General features: G+C 47.6%; 1 protein-coding gene across 2 annotated transcripts in view; it reads left to right on the top strand.

Annotated features, from left to right (window-relative positions):
• Positions 1–13899, top strand: part of CNIH3 (cornichon family AMPA receptor auxiliary protein 3) — a 74354-nt gene extending 60455 nt beyond the window's left edge. For both annotated transcript variants that reach the window (XM_040430566.1, XM_040430565.1), the window contains 3 exons: positions 11423–11535; positions 11961–12104; positions 13182–13899. In XM_040430566.1, the coding sequence (XP_040286500.1) occupies positions 11423–11535; positions 11961–12104; positions 13182–13209 (285 nt within the window). In that variant the 3' untranslated portion in view covers positions 13210–13899. The remainder of the gene's footprint in view (positions 1–11422; positions 11536–11960; positions 12105–13181) is intronic.
• The last annotated feature ends 6639 nt before the right edge of the window (positions 13900–20538 follow it).

Here is a 20538-nt window from a genome sequence, read left to right as displayed (position 1 = left end):
CACTGTATGGCCCTCTTTATCTGGACACGGTGTGAGGCTTTTTATTTGACTGCTATATGACACTATTTATCTGGCCTTTGTTTGGCAATATTTCTTTTTGCGCTGTATGGAACTATTTATCTGGACACGGTATGATACTGTTCTTTAGAATGCTATATGACACTATTTATCGGGTCTTTGTTTGACAGTATTTATCTTTGAACTGCATGGCACTATTTGGACAAGGCAAAATACTATTCATTTGACTGCTATATGACATATTTATCCGGACACGGTATGATACTATTCTTTAGAATGCTATATGACACTATTTATCAGGATACGGTATGATACTGTTTATGTGACTGCTATATGACATATTTATCCGGACTTTGACAATATATATATCTCGGCACGCATAATGTTAATATTCTATATGACGTGCAGATGGTAATTTATTCGGCCTAGCCAGAGGTACATGTTTTATTGATGGCCAGGTTTTTGTGAATCTCCTGTGATGTAAAGTCTCCATCGCTGGCTGCCTGCAAGATGTGTCACAACTTTTGACAAACCCATAAATATTTCATGAGGTCTGTAGGAAGAGCAGGCTTATGGCGGGTATGAAATGCTTTCTAGAAGATAGGAGCCAGACTGTGTGCTATTGATATGTATGGATGTGATGGAGCGGAGATTAACCCTTTGCTGCGTGCGCACGGATATGATGATGAGACAGTATAATAGTATATAATGTACCTGACCACCCTGTATCCAGTGGATACGTGCTGGGCTGTACAGCAGAAGTTGTGAAAACCACCCTGCACCTGTGACGTCACTCACTGCTCTGTGGTAGTGCGGTGCCCCGGAGCATGGGTACCATGGACTATGGACATCAACTCCCGAATTTATTGGACTTTGAAGGGTTCACTTGCACTGTGATTTATGCTGTTTCATATTGTTGAACTGCATTTATATGTTTATTGTAGTGTATCCTGTTCATTTGCACTGTTATTACACTATAGCTGCACTGCACTGTGGAAAGGGTTAATGCAAAGCCAGCTCATACTGGGAGACTTTATGACTTTCCACCTATAGAAAGATTTGTAGGGAAAAAACAGACACACTGACCTTCTGACTGTCTGGTTTAGCTCTGTTGTTAATGTCTGAAGACTTGTTTATATCTGGGGAAAAAAACCTGCTTATTCATTCCCATAGACTTGCATTGAAACTTTATACAAGTCTATGACAGATTAAAATTGTAACATTGTTTCTGCTCAGGCTGTGATTCTCCACCCGTCTCACTAGAAGGTACTAGGTACTAGTTCAGCTAGAAACTGTATGTTAAGTAGAGCAGTTAGAGTCCTTAGTTGTCTTTAAATAGGGACCAGTGCTTAGTAGAAGAGACTGTAACGGTCGCGTACACACACACACAGGGGGAAGGGAAGTGACCACTGCGCTCCACCCTTACCCCTGGCCCTGCCTACTTGCCTCGCGAGTCCTAATGACAGGGGACAACTGGACAGCAATCCCTAACTTGCAATAAGTGCAGGGATGACAGACAGACAAACAACAGAACGTGAACGGACCGAGTCAATACCAGGAAAGCTGCAAAGTACAAATGGAGCAAGCAGAGAATTGTCAGGAGAAGCCGGGGTCATAAATACCAGGAGAGACGTGAAGTACCAAAGGAGTCAGCAGAGGATCGTCAGGAGGAGGCCGGGGTCAGAATACCAGGAGAGCAGCAAAGTACACAAGGAGCAGGCAGAGGATCGTCAGGAATTCAGCAGGAGGTAAGTACGCCAGGAAAGACCAAATCACAGGTGGAACCTAAATTAACAGGCAACCTGTGGCCAGCAGGCTGCCTGTATTTATAGTGGGGAGTGAGGGTCATGTGACGTGGCCAGCGTCACATGACCGACAGACCAACCAGTCGAGCACCGAGTGATCAGCTCGGCGCTCAAGGCAGACTTAGGAGCAGGGAGCCACCCAGCTAGTAAAGCTGCCCTGGGAACGAGGTAAAACACAGATCGACCCAAGACTTCAGGCGATGGCCTTTCAGGGTGTTCTAAATGGAATTTTCGAACTAGTCTAGGAGTATGAACCTCCCTGGCAGGTACCCAAGATCTCTCTTCAGGTCCATACCCCTTCCAGTGAATGAGGTACTGCAAGGAATTACGCACCTTCCTGACATCCTGTCACGGCCATGGTCATGGTCGTGACTCCTGTATCCGCATGCTGTTGCCTGCGGTCTGGTTTGGTTGTTCAACCACAGGTGAGGGCCGCTTGTATGTTGCCTCACTTGTGGTTGCCGCTGGCAACATGTAGTTAATTGGCAGTTTAGCAGCCTGAGCTGGTGCTGGGCAGCTTGCTGCAATGTGCATGCGGTTGCACCTGGCAACTTATCTTTGTTAGGTGTGTCTTTTGTATGTCTGGTGTGCACAGGGTTTTAGTTATTGTGTGCGTATTTCCCTTTAAGTTGTGGTCTTCCCTTCCCTGGTGTTAGAAGGGTTAATTCCCTTCTGTGTGTGTGAACACTGGGTGTGTCTGTGTGGGTGTGGCTACTTGGGCTATAAAGCCTCAGTGGAGACCTGAAGCTGAGAGGTACTCCAGCCTTGTTTGTAAGCTGGAGGCACCCTCCTGGTTTATACCATCTGCCACTGAGAGACACCCTTGTGGTCATAAATCTTGTTAAATTGTGATTCACGATGTTACGAAGATGTGTCTGTGTTATGCTTATTTATTGCAGCGTATGGTTTCCTGGGTTCCTGTGTGGTGTGTGCTCTGTCTCTTGTGTTGTTGTGGACAGCAGCACTTATACTTGGGTTCCAGGCTCTGTTTCTGTGGCAGGTAGGTGTGGTACTAGTTGCACTTACCTGCCATTGCCATATGTCTGCTTCTGTTCCCCTTGCAGCCCGGCCAGTTTAGACTCCTGTTTCTCCGTATCCAGGAGGAACAGGTGGTCTACCCAGCTCCTAGTACAGGGATCGGCGGAGGGTGAGTAGGGATCCGAGGTTCCTGAGCATGAGCCCTCCTACCTTCAAGGTCGGCTCATACAGCTAGGAGTCAGGGTCAGATTAGGGATGCATTAGGAGGTGACCTGCTCCCTAATTCTGTGGTCCTGGCCGAGCAGCCACTAACATCTCGTGACATCGCACGGCTGAGGGTTTTCCCCATCCTCAGCCGTGACACATCCACTATTTTAGACACCACATACTCGACAGCATCATTAACAAGAACCGGCGGAGGCGAGGCTTTCGATGGTACTACCGGTTCAAAATATTTTTTAAGTAGAGATTTATGGAACACATTATGAATGTGGAATGACTCGGGCAGCTCCAACCTAAATGATACCGGGTTAATCACCTCCGTGATCTTATATGGTCCAACAAAACGAGGAGCAAACTTTTTAGAATCTACCTTAAGAGAGAGATTCTTGGAGGACAACCATACCTTATCCCCAACCTGAAAATTCACCCCCCTTGAACGTCTCCTATCGGCCTTGAGTTTCTGATAACTTTGAGCCTTTTCTAAGTTCGATTGTCAGAAACAATATTTTCCGGGATACCATGCAATCGAACAATTTCTTTCCCAAAAATAGACGCCAGGGTTTTGGCATTCGGGAGTTTAGACAGGGGAATGAAATGGACCATCTTGCTAAACCTATCGACCACTACCCAAACTACAGTCTTACCCTCTGCCGGCGGTAGGTCAGTTATAAAGTCCATCGAGATATGGGACCAGGGTCTACTGGGAATGGGTAGGGGTCGTAGGTTACCAGCAGGGCGAGTCCTAGGTGTCTTGGACCTGGCACAAACCTCACAGGCTGACACGTAGGACTTGACATCCCTAGTTAGAGTGGGCCACCAATAAGATCTAGAAACCAGATCCTTAGTGCCCTCAACACCACAAAAGGCAGAATCGTGACACTCACCCAACAGCTGGAGACGAAATTGTTCGGGAACAAACAACTTATCTGTTGGGGTGGATACCGGTACCAGATGTTGTTCAGACCTAATGCGAGCCGAGATATCCTGGGTAAGAGCTGCTAAGAAGATTTTTGCTGGTAGGATGGATTCAGGTGGTACCTCAATAGGTTGAAAAGCCTGGAAGCTCCGAGATAATGCGTCCGCCTTCACATTTTTACTTCCCGGCCTGAACGTAATGGAAAAATCAAAACGAGTAAAAAGCAGAGCCCATCTGGCTTGACGGGGATTCAACCTCTTAGCAGACCTCGAGAAACGTAAGGTTTTTATGGTCAGTGACAACAGTTACACAATGCCTTTTCCCCCTCCAGAAAATGCCTCCCCTCCTCAAAAGCCCATTTAATGGCCAGCAGCTCCCTATTCCCTATGTCGTAGTTTCTCTCCCTGGGAGAGAATTTCCTGGATAAGAAGGCACATGGTCTCAGGTTAGTGAGGCTAGCAGGACCTTGTGAAAGGACTGCTCCTGCGCCGTCCTCGGACGCATCCACCTACACAATAAAAGGTTTCTCCTGATCAGGCTGGATCAGAATGGGAGCGCTACTGAATGCCTTTTTTAATTTTTCAAATGAAGAAATGGCCTCAATAGACCAATTCTCCAAATCCGCCCCTTTCTTAGTAAGGTCGGTCAACGGTTTAGCAATTACGGAAAAATTCATAATAAATTTACGATAGTAATTGGCGAAACCTAAGAACCGTTGTAAGGCCTTTAAGGATGAAGGTCTTACCCATTCCTTAATTGCTAGTACCTTACCAGGATCCATCTTGAAGGCGTGAGGAGTCACAACATTGCCCTAGAAACAGAATCTCCTGTACACCAAAGACACATTTCTCTTGCTTAGCGGATAGCTGATTCTCCCTCAACACCTCTAATACTTGTTTAACATGAGACACATGGGATTCGAAGTCAGGAGAGAATATCAAAATGTCGTCAAGATAGACAATAACAAATTTACCTAAGAACTCCCTAAGAATGTCATTCATGAAGTTTTGGAACACAGCTGGGGGCATTGCTGAGTCCAAAAAGCATCACCTGATATTCAAAGTGTCCTACCGGGGTATTGAACGCCGTCTTCCATTCGTCTCCCTGCTTGATTCGGATTAGATTGTATGCCCCTTTCAGGTCAATTTTGGAAAACCAGGTTGCCCCCAGAACCTGGTTAAATAAATCCGAAATCAATGGGAGGGAGTATCTATTCTGGACAGTGATTTTATTTAATCTCCGGTAATCGATACGTGGCCTAAGACCACCATCTTTTTTCTTAACGAAGAAAAACCCCGCCCCCATAGGAGAGACAGAAGGTCTAATATGCCCTTTACCAAGGCTCTCCTTAATATAATCTTCCATGGCCTTGCGTTCAGGCATAGAAAGATTATAAATTCGTCCCTTAGGAAACTTGGCCCCCTCTACTAGCTCTATGATACAATCATAAGGTCTATGGGGGGGGGGGGGGGGGGGGGGTAGAACCTCCGGGGTTGGTGATGAGAACACATCAGAATATTCTCTAACAACAGAGGGTAAAGTATCAGACTTTACTGAGATCCCAGCCTGTACCACGGACAAGCACGAGTCACACTTAGGCCCCCATCTCACCAACTCCCCATTGGACCAATCTATAGTGGGGTTATGTAGTCGGAGCCAAGGCAACCCTAGTACGACCTCAGCCAGTAGGTTCTCCAGGACTAAAAGCGAACATCTCTCTGAGTGGCACACACCCACGGTTAGAGAAATCTCCGAGGTACATAAGCTCACCGTACCACCAATAAGAGGTAGAGTAGCATCAATAGCCATGACATGAATAGGAGTTGGTAAGGCAAAAATAGGAATACCCAATCTTACAGCATACTCAGAGTCAATAAAGCTAGCCGCTGAGCCAGAATCAATAAAGGCCTTACCGGCTATTTATCTACTCCCAGAGAAATCGTAATGGGTACCGAAAGCTTACATTTAGAAAATTCAGGGTGTACCTGGTCTTTAGGTTGCCTTGCCTTAGGAGACTTGACAGAGAGGACCTTCTTAGGACACTGGTTGATCCAATGGTCAGTATCTCCACAGTAAAAGCATTCTCCATGTCTGCGGCGAAGATTCCCTCGGGTCATGCCAACCTGCATGGGTTCCTCGGTGGAGACCTCAGCATTGTCTCTGGGATAGGCCTCTGGCTGGACCACCATCTGGGAAGAGAACTGTTGTTCCTGTCGTCTCTCTCTAACCCGTCGGTCAAGTCGGACAACAAGGGTCATCATCTCCTCTAAGGTCTCTGGAAGTTGATAACTGACCAGAAGATCCTTTAATTTATCAGACATACCTGACCTGAACTGACTCTTCAGGGCTGGTTCGTTCCATCCTGAGGGGACACACCACGTTCTGAATTGGGTGCAATAATCCTCCGCTGGTATATTGCTCTGAACCAGTGCCTTTAGAGCCATCTCGGCTACTAGAGCCCTGTCTGGTTCATCATAGAGGGTACCCAGGGCCTGAAAGAACCCCTCCACAGAAGATAAACAACTGGCGCCAGCAGGTAAAGAGAACGCCCAGTCCTGGGGATCACCCTGTAATCGGGAAATGATAATGCCCACGCGTTGACTCTCGGGGCCAGAGGACACGAGGCGCAAACAGAAGTAAAGTTTGCAATTTTCCTTAAAAGAGAGAAACTTCTTCCGGTCTCCAGAAAAGGGTTCTGGGGAGCTTAATCTGGGGCTCAAAATGCAGACTGGAGGCCTGAGAAGTGGAAGAACCTTGCCCTAACTCAAAAGAACTGAGTTTTTCCCCAAACTCCTGCACCATCTGCGTCAGATTAGAGACATGGTCAGTCAGGGTCACCAGAGGATTCATTATACAGTGGTTATTGGGCCTGTTAATCTGTAACGGTCGCGTACACACACACACACAGGGGGGAGGGAAGTGACCACTGCGCTCCACCCTTCCCCCTGGCCCTGCCTACTTGCCTCGCGAGTCCTAATGACAGGGGACAACTGGACGGCAATCCCTAGCTTGGAATAAGTGCAGGGATGACAGACAGACAAACAACAGGACGTGAACGGACCAAGTCAATACCAGGAAAGCTACAAAGTACAAATGGAGCAAGCAGAGAATTGTCAGGAGAAGCCGGGGTCATAAATACCAGGAGAGACGTGAAGTACCAAAGGAGTCAGCAGAGGATCGTCAGGAGGAGGCCGGGGTCAGAATACCAGGAGAGCAGCAAAGTACACAAGGAGCAGGCAGAGGATCGTCAGGAATTCAGCAGGAGGTAAGTACGCCAGGAAAGACCAAATCACAGGTGGAACCTAAATTAACAGACAACCTGTGGCCAGCAGGCTGCCTGTATTTATAGTGGGGAGTAAGGGTCATGTGATGTGGCCAGCGTCACATGACCGACAGACCAACCAGTCGAGCACTGAGTGATCAGCTCGGCGCTCAAGGCAGACTTAGGAGCAGGGAGCCCCCCAGCTAGTAAAGCTGCCCTGGGAACGAGGTAAAACACAGATCCTCGTTCCCGAAGCTAAGCAGCAGGTCTGCGGCTGATGGGAGACAGAGTGCACCTTTTTGAACCCCGTTACAGAGACTCTTTCAGAGTGGGGATGCTGAGCCACAGACCCCGAGTTACTAGCCCGTTGTCAATAGTGGACACGGTGTTATTTGCCTTTGGGTTTATCCTAGAGGTGTCACTTTTCATTGTAATCCTTCCTATGATGATAATGAGATGACTGATAGCCCAGGCACAGGCTGAAAAGTGACCAGAGATGCCTATTTACCGCACAAGAACCAATTCACTTAGCTAAGTGTATGGGGTTTTTCAATGGCAGTACCCACACAAGGCCTGTAGATCAGTCTCCCGCACAGCAGCACCAAGACACGGCCTGTGGCAGTCTGGGTTTCGCACAGTACCTGTTCTTGGCTGACCTCTTCCCTGGAAGAGTCACGCTTAGAAAGGTTATGGCGGTAAACAAAGTTTTTTCTATAGACCGCCTTGATTCTGTTCAGCATGGGGGGCGACACGGTGCTTGAATGTTCTCCGAAACTGCTACCCCCAACAGAGTGACTCCTGGGGCCAATGTCACCCAAGCACCAATACACGTGTGTGTGTGCGCAGCAAAGCCGCCATTATAGCCACAGTGTAGTCCATACAACAACTTACACAGATCTATAACCCAGGCGAGCTCCTCCGCCCCTTACATAACTATAGTGTGCAGCCAGGTTACCAGTGCATTCGGCCCCATTCCAAGCTCCCCACCGGCTGCGCGAGTCGTCGTACTGCGAGTCCTTAAAGGTCATGATTTACACAGCTAATTGCTTAAGCAACTAGAAAAAAAGCGAGGAGGGAAAGGTCACGCTGTCGGCTTTTATTGTGCATTTAGTTTTATCTGATCATTAAAGCTCCGTATTAAATGCCTGGGCGAATGTTAAATATTTCATGTGCTCTGCGTCCTGCGGCGAGAGTCCTAGGTCAGCGCCTCATATCTACTAACTAGAGTTAGGGTTTGTATCAGCCAAAAACGAACATTTCCCATTGTTCCAGAATCCGCATGTGTAGAACGGCAGGGGGACGAGTCTCCTTTAAAAGACCAGTCCTGTGTGGAGATTTACTGGAAGTACTCTATACAGGACTGGTCTGTCTCATGACTAAAGTAAAAAAATGAAAATCAGACATCGTATAGTACATGACAATCTCTTTCTAAGGACTCATACACACGACCGTAAGTATTTTGCGGTCCGCAAAACACGGATCCGCCAAAAAAATGTTGTATCCTTTTTTTTGCGGATCCATTGTAACAATGCTTGTCCTTGTCAGCAAAACAGAGAAGAATAGGACATCTTCTATTTTTTTTTTGCGGACAGACGGAATGCACACAGAGTTATTTCCGTTTTTTTCAAGCCCCATTGAATAAAATGGTTCTGCATACGGACCTGTTAAAAAAACAAAACGGAAAAAAAATACGTTCGTGTGCATGAGCCCTAAGGCTGAGTTCACCCATTAGTTATTTCCATCAGTTAGGCCTCATGCACACCACCGTATGTATTTTGCGGTCTGCAAAAAAATGGATCCGCAAAAACTTCGGATGACATCCATGTGCGTTCTTTAATGATGAGCTGTGGGCTAAAGGAACTTTGGTGACGTCAGATCACATGCTCCAACGTCACCACAGGTCCTAGCCGGTAGTTCATCATTAAAGAAGTAAAGAAGAGACTGGAAACTACGCGAACAAGAGGAGAAGGTGAGTTAATTTTATTTTTTTTTTTTAACCCTCAATTGATCACCTACTAAGCATTCTGTTTTCAGAATGCTATTATTTTCCCTTATAACCATGTTATAAGGGAAAATAATACAGTGAATAGACTGTCACCTAGCAACCATGCGTGAAAATCGCACCGCATCCGCACTTGCTTGCGGATGCTTGCGATTTTCACGCAACCCCATTCACTTCTATGGGGCCTGCGTTGCGTGAAAAACGCAGAATATAGAGCATGCAGCGATTTTCACGCAACGCACAAGTGATGCGTGAAAATCACTGCTCATGTGAACAGCCCCATAGAAATGAATGGGTCGGTATTCAGTGCAGGTGCAATGCGTTCACCTCACACATCGCATCCGCGCGGAATACTCGTGTGAAAGGGGCCTAACTGATGGAAATAACTGACTAAATAACTGATGTGTGAACTCACCCTAACAAAGCCAGAACCAGCCCTGGACCTCACATGGATCCAGAGATCTCCACATTCATTGCTCTGCTAGATTTATATCAGTCTGGCAGCTCAGGAGGCGTGTCCATTCCGCTGCAGTTCTCTCCCTATCACAGCTCAGGAGGCGTGTCCGTGCTCTCCCTATCACAGCTCAGGAGGCGTGTCCGTGCTCTCTCTATCACAGCTCAGGAGGCGTGTCCGGGCTCTCCCTATCACAGCTCAGGAGGCGTGTCCGGGCTCTCCCTATCACAGCTCAGGAGGCGTGTCCGTGCTCTCCCTATCACAGCTCAGGAGGCGTGTCCGTGCTCTCCCTATCACAGCTTGGGAGGCGTGTCCGTGCTCTCCCTATCACAGCTCAGGAGGCGTGTCCATGCTCTCCCTATCACAGCTCAGGAGGCGTGTCCATTCCGCTGCAATTCTCTCCCTATCACAGCTCAGGAGGCGTGTCCGTGCTCTCCCTATCACAGCTCAGGAGGCGTGTCCGTGCTCTCCCTATCACAGCTCAGGAGGCGTGTCCGTGCTCTCCCTATCACAGCTCAGGAGGCAGTTCAAGGATGAAACTGAGCATGAGCGGCCATCTCAGTAAGCAGGACAAAGAAATAATAAAAAAAAAACAGCAGGTGGCGCTATACAGATAAATTTTATTGGATAAGGCCTCCTGCACACGACCGTAGGTGTCCCGTTGCCGTATTGTGGAACCGCAGATGCGGACCCATTCACTTCAATGTGTCCGCAAATCCAGACGGAAGCACTACGGAGTGCTTTTGTGGGGTTTTGTCCCGTACTTCGGTTCCGCAAAAAGATAGAACATGTCCTATCTTTTTGCGGAACGGGCGGATCGCGGACCCATTTAAGTGAATGGGTCCGCGATCCGCTGCGGCTGCCCCACGGTCGGTGTTCGTGCATTGCGGCCCGCAATTTGCGGTCCGCAGCACGGCCACGGGACGCACACGTTCGTGTGCAGGAAGCCTAACTCAGTGGCTATGCTAAATTTTTATTTGTATGCAATTACAAAAGTATTCAGATCCAGGTGCTGGTTTAAAAACTGTAGAATATTTTTTGAGATGGTGAGATGGTTCTCTATGCATATCCAGATGTGAAAAAATCTGATATCTCATGGAGTTGTAGTCAGGTCTCGCGGTCTCCTTCCCAGTCTACAAGCATCACATCAGTTCCCTAGGTTCCTCTGCCCTCTGGTCATTGTCTCACCCCTTGTACATAGATTCCTGCTCTATTAAGGGTACTCTGGAGTCATTTGGGTACTCTGGAGTCATTTGGGTACTCTGGAGGCAGTTGGGTAACCAGCCACAGGGTTGATATCGGTTGAGAATCGGTAACTTACAGAGGCTGGCCTTTGACGTGAGTGACCTGTGCAGTTGCGCCACCCCTGCTAAAGGGGACGCAAAAGAGGACTATTGTGATAACACCTGTTAAATTTCCTTAAAGGGGTTATTCATTCCTTTTTATATGGATGGCCTGTCCTCAGAATAGGCCATCAATATCTAATCGGAGGGAGTCCGACACACGGGACTCCCACCGATTGGTAGCTCTGGCACCAGAAGTAAGTGCCCGAACTCCATAGCGCCATCCATTGTGTAGTGGACAGAGCTGGTTACTGCAGTGCTACTCCTATTCACTTTAATGGATGGAGCCGTGTCGTTCCGGCACAGGGTCTACGGCAGAACAACTGACTGCGATTTGGCAGTTTGACACGCCACGGAACCATCCATGGATTTAGCTCCATTCCAAGCTCTAACGCTAGTTCGATCTTCTCTTTTTTTTTCAGCTGGTGCTTCCGGAATATTCCATTCACAGCCTGTTCTGCATCATGTTCCTATGCGCTGAGGAATGGTTAACGCTTGGGCTGAACGCCCCATTGCTCTTCTATCACATCTGGAGGTAATTACTTTTATGACCCCCCCCCCCCATAGATATATTACGCATCTTATCGGGAGGAAATTGGGATCATCCTAACTTTCCGGCAGCCTGTAGTTCCCATTTCCCTTTCCTGCAGGATCAGAAATGGTTAGTAAATAGAGAATGGGCAGGAGGGGGATGCAGCTGCAGTGTGTTTATGTGGGAAAGCATGCTGTGGGAGGGGAGAGGGGGCAGCAGAGGGAGGAATCTGATTGGCTCAGAGCACACCTCGCGGCTCTGACATCACACCAGGAGGGGAACGTCCACTCTGCAGGCATGGCGATGGCGACACGCAACATTTCTGCATAAATAAAGACAACCAAACCGTCATAGCTTGCAGTCATACCGACATGTTGTACGGTGGGTAACGGCACCATTGCTTACCTGTCATCTTTATCTATCACCAGGTACTTCCACTGCCCGGCAGACAGCTCAGAGTTGGCGTATGACCCCCCTGTAGTCATGAACGCCAGCACCTTGAGCTATTGTCAGAAAGAAGCCTGGTGCAAGCTAGCGTTTTATCTCCTCTCCTTCTTCTATTATCTATACTGGTAAATTCCATTATTTCTCTACAATATATGGCTGCATTCATGTGCTGTATATGCCAGTAGCGTGCTATGACCATTCACTACTGCTGCTCTGGTTTCTGCTGCCCACAACATACCGGGCACAGTTAAAGCGGCTCTGTCACCCGGATCAACCCTACCCTACCAGGCATATAGCCTATAGATGGCGCTGATTAAAACGATACCTGTCTTATGTCTGTCGGTGGTATCACTGCGGAGAAAAAGGAGGTTTTAAAATTATGCAAATTAACAATTCGAGCACCATGCGGTTCGAGCACCGCTCCAGTGACGCCCCTGGTGCTCCATAATGACACCCCTCTGCTTTTCATCACTCCCCCCCCAGATTGACAGCGCTAGACCGCACTTGTGTCTAGAACGGCTTCCTCCCGACGAGAGAAGATGTTGTGCGCACTTGTGTTCTGCACACAAGTGCGCTCTAACGGTGTCAATCAAAAGGCAGGGGGGTGTGATGAAAAGCAGAGGGGCGTCATTATGGTGCACCAGGGGCGTCGCTGGAGCGGTGCTCGAACTTCATAAGCCCGCCTCCTTGTGCGCAAATGGTTCATATTTTTGCAGTTTTGACACACTTTGCGCAAAATCGCTGCAGAACCACAATGAATTTACCGCTATTTATGCAGAATCTGATGTTTCTGGTGCAGTTCCAGGACAGGGACAGCAGAGGACAAACATGTAGATGAACAGGGATGCCCAACCTGCGGCTCTCCAGCTGTTGCGAAACTACAACTCCCAGCGTGCCCGGACAGGCCCACAGCTATCAGCCTACAGCAGGGCATGGTGGAAGTTGTAGTTTTACAACGGCTGGGGACTGCAGGTTGGGCATCCCTGATGTAGATGAACAGAGACAGGACTACAGGTACATAAGGTGCCAATAGCACCCCTTGGATTCAAGGGCCCCACAAGACTCTACTGTCCAAGGGCCCACATAGAGCCAGCCCTGCATGTCTACATAAGCTTGACTGTTTATTACACATTACCACTGGTCTACTACTTGATGGACCCTCTCCAGTGAGATGATTAACTGCGTCTTCTCTGTTTCTCCAGTATGATATACACTTTAATGAGTTCCTAAAGGAAGAAGAAGACGGGAGATTAGGAGAAAACTTTAAGAAGTCACCAGGTTTAGAGATTATCTACTCGTCCATCACGTGGTGCGGAAAATACCTCTGGTGGATCGGATATGGTGGCCCTGGAGATGTGAGAAGTTCCTGACCTTAGATTGTATCTATATGTTTAGCAACCACTAGAGAGTTGACCACACCGGTGGTCAGGACGCTGGAGATCATGGACCAATACATGACATTCATTGATGGATTATAAACTTCTTGGATAACAGGAAAGCAGGATCCTTGGGAGATGTGGTCTACAAGATGGCTGCCCTTATGGGGTATCCATCATCCTTTACGTCTCTTCTATATTGCAATAATACACTTCACGTTTTTATGCTGATGTCGATGTCCAAGTCGGCATTGAGGACTCTGCTAATGGGTGGATTTGCTTACATCTCGTCTAGTCTTCAGATGTCGCTATGTGGCGAATCCTAATTGATGGTAATTTCTTCTGAGAAGCACCGGCTCTACCGTACCTGCCGCGAGTGATTACGGATTATTCTTTTTTCTTTTTTTTTTACAGTTTTTCAGCCTCGCATTAGTTCGGTGAAGTCATCTCTCAGTTTGACATGAAATTATCCTTTACTACATGCTGTGCACTTGGAATGCTAATTCATCCACGACAGATCGGGGGTCGGGAATGTGTATTTTATATATCAGTTAGTATTAGATTATATGGATAAGTAACCGTCCATAGACACCCAGAGTACGGGGCAGATTGTCACCGCTTAAAGGCGATGTCCAGCCGCTATGTAAGTAAAGCCTAAAGGGGTTGTCCCATCTGGAATATTTTTTGTTTTCCAACATTGGTTGCCTTTAACATTTCGTGCCCAAAATCTGCTGAGTTGTCATTTTATTGGTTGACCTGCCTAATACTCTGTATGTCCGTGGGCGGCGTGTCAAGGGCTGCCACGTCACACCGTGTTAGGATGTCCATCCTAACCCGCACATCCTTACACAAGTCTACTTGAAGATTCAATGATGTGCACCCTGTCATTATATGCATGCAAGGATGTGAGTCTGAGTGGAGAACATTTGTTTAAATAAAGTTTTTTTTCCTACAAACATTATTTTTGAGGATTTTTTATATTAAAATGTCAAATGTGTTACCTATTTTTTATTTATTTTATTTATTTTAAATGCCAAAAATGTAACTTACCTCTAAAAGAGACTTTTTTTCAAATCAGTTTTTATTTTCATATTATATATATTTATTGTATTTTACTTGCAGTCATATTGTCTAAGGCTACTTTCACATTAGCGGCAGGCTGTTCCGGCCGGTGAACGGCCTGCCGGATCCGTGCTGCCGCTAGTGCATGTTTGCCGAGCTGCCGCCGGACCTACGGCCCGCCCCTATTATAGTCAATGGGGCCGGAGCGGGGACTAGCTGTTCACCCGCCGAAACAGCCTGCCGGAGAAGGCTGCCGCTAATGTGAAAGTAGCCTAAACTGTTTCTTTGTAAGTTCAAGATATTGGCTTTATAGCAATCAGCAGGACATGAGATGACAAAGTCAGAAAACTGCCTATTGAATTGTACAGGAAAGTGTAGTGGGCATGCTCTGTGACATGCAGAGGTTATTGTGCAGGGAGGGAGAGGAGCTGAGCGTGTCCTATCACCTATTGTCAGTGGTAGATCACCCTGTGTTATCTGCCTCCAGATTTATACCAGAGGTGCTATCGTTCTTCCATCTTATGATTGCCCATCTTGCCCCCCAGTGTACACACCACAAGCTAAAAGGTTAGCACTACTATACTGGAAGTGTTGGTCTATTGTGAGGGCTCAGTGGCCAGTGTGAAATGTGGCCTTTACTCTGGAGGATACTTTGGCAGACTCAAGAGGATACAGTCTCTCATTTTTGGGGTGTTGTTGACTTTAGGGTACTGTAACTGACTTTGATACCTTGGCTGACTTTGATGGTACTGTACTTGACCTTGGAAGGTACTGTGGCTTACTCTGATGGTACTCTGATTGACACAGGAAGTATTGGAGGTAACTGTGGAGGTACTGTGTCTGACTTTGGAGGGTGCCATGGCTGACTTTGGTGGGTACTGTTGCTGACTTTGATGGTGCCTTGGCTGACTTTGATGGTAGTGTGGCTGACCCTGATGGTACTCTGATTGACACAGGAAGTATTGGGGCTAACTATGGGGGTGCTGTGCCTGACTTTGGTGGGTACTATGTGTTGCTTTGATGGTACTGTGCTTGACCCTTGAAGGTACTCTGGGTGATCCTGTGTAAGCCGTGTACCGGGGTGGGCTCCCCAGAATACACCGTCACAGACAAGGAAAGCGACACTGACACCAGCTTACTATGCAAGAACAGAAACTTTACTTAGACGAGTGATAACATAAGAACAATACAAACATGCATAGAAAACGTTATATCTCCAGACCCACAGTCAATGTCCCTGCCCACTGGACAGGCCTAGCCGATGGCGGACACAGCAGAGCCTGCAAGTCGTGCTGTGCCGCTACAGAGGACACCCCTAGCCGATGGTAAACGCAGCAGAGCCTGCAAGTCAATGACTGTGCTGCAGTCCAGTACAGTACAGCCTGGCAAAACCATCTAATCCTAACTACCTAATGCTAGGCCTAGGCTAGTCTCTGTATCTTCAGGCGCCACACAATGTAACAATCAGTAACCAGGTGTACTGACCTGCCTCCGTTCTGGGCCCGAGGATGCAGCCTACCAGGGATGGCCACCAACCTCTTAGCAACCGTGCGGCCTTGCTTGATGATGAGGCCTTCTGTCCACACACTGAACTGGTCTTCCTGGGACAACCTCTCTTTCAGAAGAGCTGGATTCAGTCAGGGTAAAATAGCTACTCTCCTTCTTCTGAGTGTCCATTAACTGCCAGACATCTGCAAGCCAGGATGGAATCGGATTCAGTCCCTCACAGCACAATCCTTCCACCACACCATGCCAGATCAACACACTTCCTGGTTCACTCACAGGCAGCAGCATGAGTCATCATCTGTTTTGCATATTCAATTCTCAGAGTGTGCTGGCTGTAGCTGCAAAACAGTGGCCTCCAGTGCCTGGAATGCCAAATGACAGTTTAAGTACATACATTATGCAGAAATAGCTGTTTCACAATCTCACATGCCACCCCACTAGAAGTTGTCGCCCTCGGCAACTCTCCCCATACAAACTCATCCTGAGCATAGCGCTGTGGAGGCACACCAGCATTGGGCCTCGCTGACCTTCTCAGATTGGGGGTTTCAGAAATACTGGGGACATCAGGCATATTTGACAAGAGAGGAGCTATTGATTGGTCAGCTGTCACAACCAGACAGTTGAGAAGCTCTGACAGGAGCTTTCCAGATCCTCCTCCTTGAGTTTCTTTGTTTTGGTTAAGTTCCTCATCTCGTTAGTCTATCTCAGCTGTCATGCAGTTGGACTGATTGCTTCCCTTTAAGTTCCTCCCCATGATGCATTAGGTTGCGGCTTATACAACTTCCTGGAGTGTGTGTGCATGCTGTTTCTATTCCTCAGTCCTCTGCAAGATAAGTGCTGTTCCTTTATTTGTGATTTTCTGTCTGCTGGATTTTCAGGTGACCCTGACTCCCTCCGTGTCTTGTGTAGGGAGCCGGTGGTCGTGTCCCCTCACTATTGTAGGGTCTTCAGGTATTAGATAGCCGAGGTACGTGGATATGCGCCCATCCACCTTTGGGGTGTTCGCATAGGCTGAGCAATTAGGGAGAGTGGCAGGTCTCATGTAGGGGTCTCCCTTTTGTTCCTTAGTTGTGGATCCAGTGAGTCATTAATTGTATTGCATTGTCTTGTTTCCTGTACACCATCCGTGACATTATAAGCCGCCAAAACCGTCTCAAGCATGGATCCGGTTTCACTTTTGGCTGAGCGCTTCCAGGGTCTTTCATTGGAGGTAGCTGATCTCCGTAAGACTTTTTCTTAGTTTCAAGTGACCGGTTCAGCTTGCGTTCATGGAGTTTGTTCTGAGCCTAAGATCTCGCTCCCGGATACGTTCTCCGGGGGTAGTGAGTATTTTGTGCGTTTTAGAGAGGCTTGCAAACTCCATTTTCGCCTTCTTCCCCATTCCTCTGGTGATGAAGAACGGAGGGTGGGGATCATTATATCGCTGCTCAGGGGTAACGCTCAATCCTGGGCCTTTTCGCTGCTGGAGGGGGCACGGCCCCTCCGTTCAGTGGATGAATTCTTTTTAGCCCTGGGTCAGATATATCATGATCCGGATCGTATTGCTCTGGCTGAGTCTAGACTACGTCTGTTATGCCAGGGTAAACAATCCGCAGAGATATACTGCTCAGAATTTCGGAGATGGGCAGCTGATACTGGTTGGAATGATGCTGCACTCCGAAGTCAATTTTGCCATGGTCTTTCAGAGGGATTGAAAGATGCATTTGCCTTTCATGAGAGACCTACCTCCTTGGATTCTGCTATGTCTCAGGCCGTTCGTATTGACAGGCGTCTTAGAGAGAGAGGAGCGATCTCTCCTTCCTGTCATACTCAGTCCCGGGACAGTGCAGCGGTCTCTTTCTGTGCGCAGGGGTCTCAGTCGCTGTCAGTCCCTTCTGAGCAGGAGCCCATGCAGCTGGGGTTGATTGCCTCTGACAATAGAAGATTCAGCCCGCATGGGAGGGTTTGTTTTTGTTGTGGAGGTATAAATCATTTGGCAAATGTTTGTCCCTCTAGGAGATTCAGGCAGTCTTCTGGGAGTAATAAAGAAACAAAAAGGAAAAAATCTTTTAAAAATGTTCCGTCTGTTACTATTGGCAGGGTTGAGGCGGAAATTGAAGGTTTTCCGTTTGCTTGTAGTTCCCGTTTTGTCCTGCCTGCTAGGGTGGCGCTAGAGAGCAAAAGTATTTTTTGTGAGATTTTTGTGGATAGTGGAGCAGCTGTCAATCTCATTGATAATCAATTTGCAATAACTCATGGTTTCCAGGTATGCACTTTGGGGAAGGATATTCCTGTTTTTGCTATTGATTCCGCTCCACTTTCTCAGAAATCATTAAAGGGCATAGTTCACAATATCCGTTTAATTGTGAGTGATGCTCATGTTGAGGATGTGTCATGTTTCGTCCTTAGCGGTTTGCCTACTCCTCTAGTGTTGGGGCTACCCTGGCTCACTAAACATAACCCCACCATTGATTGGCAAGCGAGGCAAATAAATGGTTGGAGTGACTTTTGCAGAGAGAATTGCCTCATGACATCTGTTTCTGAGGTTTCTACTAAGACTGTACCACCTTTCCTCTCTGAATTTTCGGATGTCTTCTCTGAGAGTGGAGTTCAGGATTTGCCCCCGCACAGGGAGTACGATTGCCCTATTAATCTCATCCCAGGCGCTAAGCTGCCTAAATCTCGTTTATACAATCTCTCCCAACCTGAGAGGGTCGCTATGCGTGCTTATATCTCTGAGAGTCTGAGAAAAGGACACATACGACCCTCGAAGTCACCTGTTGCCGCTGGTTTTTTCTTTGTTAAGAAAAAAGATGGTTCTTTAAGACCTTGTCTAGATTTCAGGGAGCTGAACAGTATCACTATTCGTGATCCTTATCCGCTTCCTCTGATCCCGGACCTGTTTAACCAGGTTGTTGGGGCTAAAGTCTTTTCCAAATTAGACCTAAGAGGGGCATACAACCTGGTCAGGGTCAGAGAAGGAGATGAATGGAAGACGGCTTTCAATACCCCTGAGGGCCATTTTGAGAATTTGGTTATGCCTTTTGGTTTGATTAATGCCCCAGCCGTTTTTCAGCATTTGGTGAACAGCATTTTTTATCATTTAATGGGAAAATTTGTATTAGTGTATTTGGATGACATTTTGATTTTTTCTCCTGATTTCAAGACTCATAAGGAACACTTACGTCAGGTCTTGCTCATCCTGCGGGAGAATAAATTATACGCGAAACTGGAAAAATGTGTGTTTGCGGTTCCAGAAATTCAATTTCTGGGGTTTCTTCTCTCCGCTTCTGGTTTTTCGCATGGACCCCGAGAAGGTCCGCGCTGTGCTTGAGTGGGAGCTTCCTGAGAATCAGAAAGCGCTGATGCGTTTTTTGGGCTTTGCCAATTATTACAGGAAATTTATTTTGAATTATTCCTCTGTTGTTAAACCACTCACTGATATGACCAGAAAGGGGGTAGATTTTTCTTCCTGGTCGGTAGAGGCGCGCAAGGCCTTTTCTAATATCAAGGAGAGTTTTGCTTCCGCTCCCATCCTGGTACAACCTGATATTTCGTTACCCTTCATAGTTGAGGTTGATGCTTCTGAGGTAGGGGTGGGTGCGGTCTTGTCTCAGGGTTCCTCTCCTGCCAAATGGCAACCATGTGCCTTTTTCTCGAAGAAACTCTCCTCCGCAGAGAGAAATTATGATGTGGGAGATAGGGAATTGTTGGCCATCAAGTTGGCTTTTGAGGAATGGCGCCATTGGCTAGAGGGAGCAAGACACCCTATTACCGTGTTTACTGACCATAAGAATCTGGCCTACTTGGAGTCAGCCAAGCGTCTAAACCCGAGACAGGCCAGATGGTCTTTGTTCTTTTCAAGGTTTAATTTTGTTGTCACGTTCCGCCCTGGGGTTAAGAATGTGAAGGCAGATGCCCTGTCACGTTGTTTTCCGGGAGGTGGGAATTTTGAAGACCCGGGTCCCATTTTGGCTGAAGGTGTGGTGGTCTCTGCTCTTTTTCCTGAATTGGAGGCAGAGGTGCAGGCAGCCCAGTCAGAGGCTCCTGATCTTTGTCCTCCTGGGAGGTTGTTTGTGCCTCTCGCTTTGAGACACAAGATTTTTAAGGAACACCACGATACGGTCCTTGCTGGGCACCCGGGGGCAAGAGCCACACTGGATCTCATCGCTCGGAGATTCTGGTGGCCTGCGCTTCGTAAGTCGGTTGAGGGTTTTGTGGCAGCTTGCGAGACTTGCGCTCGTGCCAAAGTCCCTCATTCACGGCCATCAGGTCCTCTCCTTCCCTTACCCATTCCTTCCCGTCCTTGGACACATCTGTCCATGGACTTCATAACGGACTTGCCTCGTTCCTCGGGGAAGACTGTGATTCTGGTGGTGGTGGACCGTTTTAGCAAAAGGGTGCATTTCATCCCTTTTCCTGGTTTTCCCAATGCTAAGACGCTGGCGCAGGCATTTATTGACCACATTGTCAAATTGCATGGTATTCCTTCAGACATAGTCTCTGATAGGGGCACGCAGTTTGTTTCCAGATTCTGGAAGGCTTTCTGTTCTCGCTTGGGGGTTCGGTTGTCATTCTCTTCTGCTTTCCACCCGCAGTCGAATGGCCAGACAGAGCGCGTCAATCAGAATCTGGA

The sequence above is a fragment of the Bufo bufo genome, chromosome 4, assembly GCF_905171765.1.
Source record: "Bufo bufo chromosome 4, aBufBuf1.1, whole genome shotgun sequence".
Lineage (NCBI taxonomy): Eukaryota > Metazoa > Chordata > Amphibia > Anura > Bufonidae > Bufo > Bufo bufo.
Note: the sequence above shows the minus strand (reverse complement) of the source record. Positions and strands in the feature narration are given on the sequence as shown.